The sequence below is a fragment of the Monopterus albus genome, unplaced genomic scaffold, assembly GCF_001952655.1.
Source record: "Monopterus albus unplaced genomic scaffold, M_albus_1.0 scaffold71.1, whole genome shotgun sequence".
Lineage (NCBI taxonomy): Eukaryota > Metazoa > Chordata > Actinopteri > Synbranchiformes > Synbranchidae > Monopterus > Monopterus albus.
The window spans coordinates 223802-231540 of NW_018127951.1; the positions used below are offsets into that span (position 1 = coordinate 223802).

The window sequence follows — 7739 nt, forward strand, 5'->3', positions numbered from 1 at the left end:
GTCAATCTTAGCATCAGTACCACAGTCTGGCCCTCAGGCACCTCTGAATCATAAAGGCAAACACTCAATACACTGGACCATTTGAGAGTGCCACACACAACATGCTCTTCCTGGTGACATCTGAGTTGTCTTTGACAAAAATTAATTTAGTCTCCTCAGATTTTTGACCACAGTGATGATAAAGCCAGAGATCATAAAGCCTGCTGCATTCCACTGAGGTCCAGTGATAGTTTGGAAGAAGGTATCTGTGGCTGATTCTTGGTTCACATCACCTGATGAACACATGTTATTGTGCTGATGAGTGTGGTCCTCATTTGCTGAGTGGTCTGTGCGTTGCAAATTGGTGCAAAGAGGCCATCTGCACCAGAGAGTACCTAAAGTGGATCTGATGCTGCCTCCCCTGCCTGGCCACCCAAGTGTACAGGATGTGAAGTAACACTTTAAGAAATCTTACTCCCTAGAGATTAAAAAAAGATTCAGGGATGAGCCTGGAAGGCACCCAAAGGTTTGCCAGTAGTTAATGCTAACTGACAGGAAAGTCCAACAGTAAGAGCAACAGGAAGAGGAAACTCTCCCCCACAACATCCTGGATGGCCTGCCTATGTGTGACTGGATATTTTCAGACACAAGGTTTCAGAGTCTGTATTTGTATTTCACAGCTAGTATTGACATGGCAAAGTTTTAGTGACTCATTGGTAACTTAAAAAGCATTTGTGCTCCTATTTATGTACACTATTATGCAGTGGATGTGAAAGTAATGCTCTTCTACTGTGACATATTTTCAGTTTGTCTTGGACACTTGTGACTTGGTTGTCTGTCTGCAGCATTTTTCTTGTTTATTATTGCTGTCTCGCCACATCAGATCTCAGGCCACTTGAGACTATTCAGTCCAGTTAGGAGAGGTTGGGTGGTTTTCCTAACAGCCCATCTCTCTTGCCAACTTGTTTGTAGGGCCCTATTGAAGTCTGCCTTCCCTTTTAAGTCTTATAGTCATGTAATGGTCAGAATGTTTGCAGCCAGACATCCTGAGTCACCTATGATGCGGGTTTCTTTCTGTGGGAAAGCTTGACCATGTGCTGTGAGGGCAGTTCATTGCTCATAGACAGTAGGAGCACAACCCACTATGTAAAATAAACTAGCTGCCACAACATGTCGTTGCTACTGTTAACAAGTGTGAAATAACAGCCACACTGCCAGATGAAAGGGTTACAGCTGGTCATACAAAGGCTCTGCTTGTGCACCACTGTCACTTTGATAGATACAGTAATCCTAATCCTTGTACTTACGTACACATGCGCCTTGTGGAGTGGCAGCAAGTTACAGCAGCTGTGTCCTCGTTGTGTTCTTTCCCGTGTTTCTATGAAGTTCTGTTCTTATGTGTCTGTTCTTATGGTGGTGTCTGTTCTTATGGTGTTATGTTTGTTGAGGACAGAATTTTCCTCACTGTGGGATCAATAAAGTACCTACCTACCTTGTTCTTGTTTTATGAGGGTGATAGAGGGCTGCCTTCTAGCACATTAGTACAACTCTGCAATGTGGATACGGTGTAGTTTGTCACTAAACTGGTGTTATCTAGGTGAGCTGTTGGTGTCTTAAAGAGCACTGAACAGGTGTCATTGAAAAAGTAGGATGAAAAGTGAGTGGGTGAGATCACATATGAAATTAAACCCACATTTTTGTTGCTTCTGATGGTTCAGTAGCCTGGCTGATGTCATATGGGCAACATAGAGCAATGTTTGGGGTGGTCACCTTCTATAAATATACTTGAGCTGTTCGTCACCCTCTTTCCTCCTGCTTATATACAAACTTTTCACTTCAGACATTTACAGCCTCTTGATTCAGTGTCTATTTCACATCCTACACCGCCTTCCCTATTCTCCCTATCTACATTCCTTCTTGAAAGTTTTTGTCTGTCTCTCCAAGGCACAGAGACATGGGTCTACAATATTTGCTTTAACTTCTCATTTCCTGTTTGAGTTGTGTATCCAATCCCTTGTTCTCATGCCCAGTACACATCAAACACTCATGCTAAATGAGAAAAAGGGAGAGAAAGGAGGTTACAAAGAACACATAAAAGAGGGGTTGGGTGCAGAAACACATGTGATGGGAGATGGGTGTGTAGGAAGAATCAGGATGAATATGTGATTATAGTGGAAGGGAAAATCCTGACTGATGACACAGGCCAAAGGAAAATGAAAAAGCAGTAGGAAATACAAAGTGGTTAATTATCATAATATCCACAGATATGGCCAAATAAGGCCAGACTCTCACCAAACGCTGATTTTATGCTGCAAGATCATTTTTCTGTCTAATCTAAATTTAAAGGAACCTCAGGTCCCATAGCAATTTGTTTTTATTCAATGGAATTATTTATTTATCCAGTCATTTTCTAAATTTACTTTAACAAGACTGTGGTACCAGGTGATCAGGAGGGGGCTGCTGGGTATGTGCCAGTCAAAAAAACAACATTAATAGCAAAAATCTACCTCACATTTCCATCACCAAGAACTGCTTCGATTCAGGCTGTGTGTGGGCTCAGTCATGGTTTCAGTTGCCAGTGCCACTAACCCTATTGTATTAGTTCATGAGTCAAAACTGCAGTTTGGTTGGAACATTTTCTAAAAATGAGCCACATGTCAGTGCACACTCAGTCTGTTCTACCAATAAATATGATATAAAACCAAACACTGCTCTTTGTTTTCCATGTCCAATGAATGACATTATTAATGATGATTAATGAAAGTCAATTAAATAAACATCAGTTCCTTATGTTGTATTTTCAGGTACCAGAAGTTTTTTTGAGTTTTAAAAAAAGCTTTTTCATTTTTTTTCTGTTTTTACAGCTGTTAACAAAAAACAAACCCTGTGCATCATTTGTTGTTTTATCAAACTATGGATAAAAACCAGTGAAACTCAATTTAGTCATTATAATCAGACATAAGAAATAACAGACTGTTGTTCAAGATTGTTATTTGTTATACTTAAATAACTTTAAGCTCAGCAAAAAGCATCGATCACTGCCTTTAAACTAAAATCCTATAGAATAACTACATTGTTGCCTAAGATTTTTGCTTAAATGGAAAAGCTAAAACAAATTTTAAGAAACAAACTAAGAAAAATAAATATTTAGTTTATATGGATTCAGGTTAATCATTTCAGCTGATGAGGACTTACACAGCAGCTGATTGCACTTCAGATACTGACAGTAGCAACTTTATACTTAAAACAGTCCTCCAAGAAATGTAAATGGACGCTCAACAAAATATAAACACAGGAGGAAACAGAAGAAGGTTGAATGTGGAAAGGTAAAGCCAGCAGCAGGCTTTTTAGGCAGGTATGCATCACATTTCTTTTTCCAATTACATGAAATTTCCAACTCCTCACTCCTCTTTAGCATAAATAACTTCAGTGAACATCAGGATGGTGATTTACACACTGAACTACACTGATCAGTGGGAGGTTTCCACACAGAAAGAGATTTTGCAATGCGGCCGTATAATGTGACCAATCCCTACAATTAATAGATGACTCAGACACTGTCAGCAAAAAAAATGACAGCTTACACTTAAACCTAAACCAAGCACAAGCAGATAGAAGGATATAGGAAATAGGGGGATGGGTGGAGCTCAAGCAGATGAGTTTTTTTCCCCCAATTTATCTTTAATTTTGCTCAAAATCCCTGCCTACTAGAAAAACATGTGGTTCAAATAAGTGCAACCCCCACAGACCCCCTGAAGTCAAGCTCTCATTAGTGAATTTACTGGACAGAGTAGAGCAGAGGAGGGGAAAAAGACTACTGCTATTTCATTTTCTACAAAATACTGGCAAAATCTGACAATACACTTAAAGAGGTGGAGTAAAAGAGTAAAAGAGGGTGTTCAACACACTCACTATGTGGCCTTACATGCTACATGGTAATAAATAGTAAGAAGGTCTGGATATGGCATATGCAACATATACTCCACTCACTCTGAGGCCTCATTATATGTTGGCTGGTAGCCCTGGAATGTCACTCACATTTCGCCTGACCTTCATCTGTCTCTTTCTCTGGTTTCTTGTACTGTATACTGTATGTCTGCCTCTCCATTTGTGATTGCTTTAACTTTCTCAAGACCCCTCCGAAACCCATGTTCATGCATCGTACACCCAAGAGGACAGCAATTTCCCTCCTCCCTCCTTCTGACAAACCAGATTTCTCTACCACTCTCCCTCCCACACCTTCTCTCCCACTCACTGTCTGCGTTTACTCTCATGTGGGGCTGAGGCTGTAACGTCATTTCATTCTCAGTCAATCTTGTCGTGGTTTTTTTTATTATTATTTTTCCTTCCCTCAGGGGATACTAGTAAAACCCTCACAGAACTAGACGTGTTATGGCTCACAGAAAGTGACAAGTCATAGTCTTGCTAAGAGAAAGTGAACTCACACTCTGGAGTATTAAAGGTTCGATGGGGGTCACAGTGAGTCACCCAACTGTTTGGCCTCTTACTGTTCACTGCAGGGTGTCACTTGTGAGTCAGCACAGCAGACTGGACTGGGCTGTATCCTCTCTTGAGAGTCTCTTATTCTGTTTCACTTTTAGCCCTAATCATCTAAACCCCAAACACACACACATACCACAAAAATATATTTGAAATGACTGACTTTTCCTTTTCAGTACAGAGGATAGATGCCTGTCTGCTGACTCTACTGACCCACAGGACTTTTTGACTGCAGACTTTGTAATGTCTCTGGTGAATGAAATATGTTTGAACTTCAAAGTATTTCTGCTTAAGGTTGCATGATGGTTTGAAAACCAGTTATGTGAGGCTAGGGTGCGTCAGATACAATGTGTGAGAGAGTAAAGCTGTCCAGATGTGCACCTGTGCCACTGTTCTCTCATTTCCATATCTATTGCTGCATTCAAATGACAGGAAACCTCCACTGCACCTTCTTCAGTCCTCTGGACATTTGAAAGAAGACCAAAAGGAATTGTAACTGATGCTGTACATTTGTGCTACATGAATTTATGTTTTAATTAACTGGGATTTTACTGCAGTTTAGTCAGAGAGGTAGAAACCTGAGGACCAATTATTTCTACAAATAAAGGTCATTCCAGACAAAATAGGGAACTTTGGATCTTACATGGCTCATTTACTTAGTCTTTAATAAACTGGTTCCAACACAACACTTGTCATTTGAACATTCTTCTGGTTAACCTCCCATTAACACAGCTAGCTCTATCAGCAGTCTTATGGTTGCCTACAAACCCAGCTGGTTATGAGGCCCAATTTATGGTTAGGCTATTTCAGTGAAGGTCTAGCCTATACTGACCCCTGCTGATTACTATTCTAAAAGAATATAAACATAAATATCTAAAGCAAAGACACCTCAACACAAGATGTATAAAGGAATCACAGAAGACTATATTTTCATTTTGTTTTTGTATTAAAGATGCCTTATGTTTTCCAGTAATAATTACTTAATCAACAATTAGCTTTAATAATTCATTCAGTAACAATTGTCTCTGAGCAAAAATACATTTTGGCCGTTTTCCATATTTGTAGACAGCCTTTCTTCTGCAGTATCCTATTGTCCTTTATGTTAACTTCTACTTAATTCGAGTAAAATAAGACTTTGCGACCTTTTGCGACTGCCCATACAATGGCGCACGTATCGGAAAACGGCACTGAGATGAAGATGGCGGAGGGAGGCAATGATGCAGAGCTATTCAAGGAGAAGGCGAATAAGTACTTTAAAGGTAATTTGGCAGATCTGACAAGTCAGTGGCTTTTATCAACAGTTGGTAACAGATAAAGATGTGACTGCCAATTATGGTGGGGCCTCATTGTGATGTGTCGTGCTTCACCTCGAACCGGTTGCTAATGTTAAGCTAAGCTAACATTGCTCACAAAGCATGCTAACTGTAAAGCTCATTCATTTGATTACGGTGGATTGAGCTGGAGCTGCGGTTAGCTGGCTTCGCTAACGCTAGCTAGCAGCGTTAACCCTAGCGATTTTAACCCATGCCGTCACGCGTGTCATGTATAGTGCACCGCTATCTTGCAAAGATTTGGTGCTTCCTGAGGTTTAAAATCTCTAATGTGTTCAACAGTGACATCTTTGGTCTTGTTTAGTTGGGTTATCAGGTTATTGTGTAGTTTTAAGTGAGACTCATGATACAATAACTAGAATTTTCCGTCAGCCAGCCGGCGCGTGTGAACAGCTGCAAGGCATAGCAATCACGTAATGATCAGTGTAGTAGCCTACTGTTTCTTAACTTTTTGATACATTTGCATTTTAATTTGGATGTATAATTTCTTCCTAGAAAGTAGTTAATTTGTAAGGATTTAGGTAACTGCTAACGACCACTTCGTTTTGGTCCAAGAAGTTTAATTTGACAGGGGATTGTCGATAACGAAAGTGAATTTCTTCTTCGGTTCATGCAGCCGCCTGTTCTTCCTACTGCAAAATAGTAGAGACTTGTACTAATGTTATGGAGCTCACATATACAACAACGATAACTTAGAGACTTGCAATCACGCTGCGTTCAGTGTGTCATATCCGTGTGTCAGAGATTACTATCTCTGAAAGTTGTGGCAGGTACCGTTACATGTTGCTTACTTATTGAAAAATGTTACATAAATTGTAAAACTTAATTTGCTTGTTGTTTACTGGAAAATGTGTAATATTATAATAATATAATAGTAACAATATAGTTAGTATACATGAAGTATGTTTTTATAACTGATTTGCAAGTGTATTTAAGCAAAATGTAATTGTGATAAAATTAAGTCAAAAGTATAATCCTGTACACCCATGTGGGTTGAAAGAAGCAGAGGTTTGCAAATTCATGTAAAACGCTGACATTTTATGGAGACACAGATTTTATGACTGGCCTCTTGATCGAGGAAAGGTCTGAAATCCTATTCTCTATTTTGTATACAACACGTGTTGTACCATGGCGTTGGCCAATGCAGTTCTTCCACCACATACAGCGGTCACACACTGTACGGCTGTTGAACATGAGTACACTAGGGTAGCAGTGGCCACCTCCTTACACTTTGCACACTTTTGTGATTAAAGGATGATTTATATTGGTTGATAACCTTTTTTTGCTGAACAGTGTTGTAGAAAGGTCCATACACAGATGTTGGTAGGTAGGTACTTTATTGATCCCTCAATGGGGAAGTTTCAGCAGCAATGGAGAACAAACAACGTAACACCATGAGAAACAAACACCACACACATATCTTGATAAACAAGTTTCAGTACCTCAAGCAACATTAGAGAACAGAGAGCATAACACCATGAGAACAAGCACCACACACACATCCTGATGAATAAATTCTAAGTACTCAAAAATAGACAGAATCAAGTATTTGAATGATCAAGAACAGAATTTACATATGTGCATATTAACCATGCATTTTACCCCAGGATTTGAGTATTGGACCTCAGTTGACTATTACATAGTCCCTCATATTTTCACCTAGCTTATCCCTGCACTGATGTATTGTACAGTCTGATTGCTGTGGGGAGGAACGACCTACAGTACGGTAACGCTCCTTCTTACATTGGGGATGTACTGTAACAGTCTTGTGCTGAAAGAACTGTTCAGAGCCGCTACTGTGTGGTGCATTGAATGGGAGGGGTCATGCATGATGGATGTTAGTTTTACCAGCATCCTTCTGTCTGTCACCTCCTTGATGGAATCCAGAGGGCAGCTCAGGACAGACCCAGCTCTCTTGACCAGCTTGTT

The 7739-nt window shown here is 39.9% G+C and overlaps 1 protein-coding gene across 1 annotated transcript in view; it reads left to right on the forward strand.

The window, feature by feature from the left end:
• Positions 1–5600: 5600 nt before the first annotated feature.
• Positions 5601–7739, forward strand: part of ppp5c (protein phosphatase 5, catalytic subunit) — a 9901-nt gene continuing 7762 nt past the window's right edge. The window contains exon 1 of the mRNA XM_020605652.1: positions 5601–5738. Within this exon, the coding sequence (XP_020461308.1) occupies positions 5642–5738 (97 nt within the window). The 5' untranslated portion in view covers positions 5601–5641. The remainder of the gene's footprint in view (positions 5739–7739) is intronic.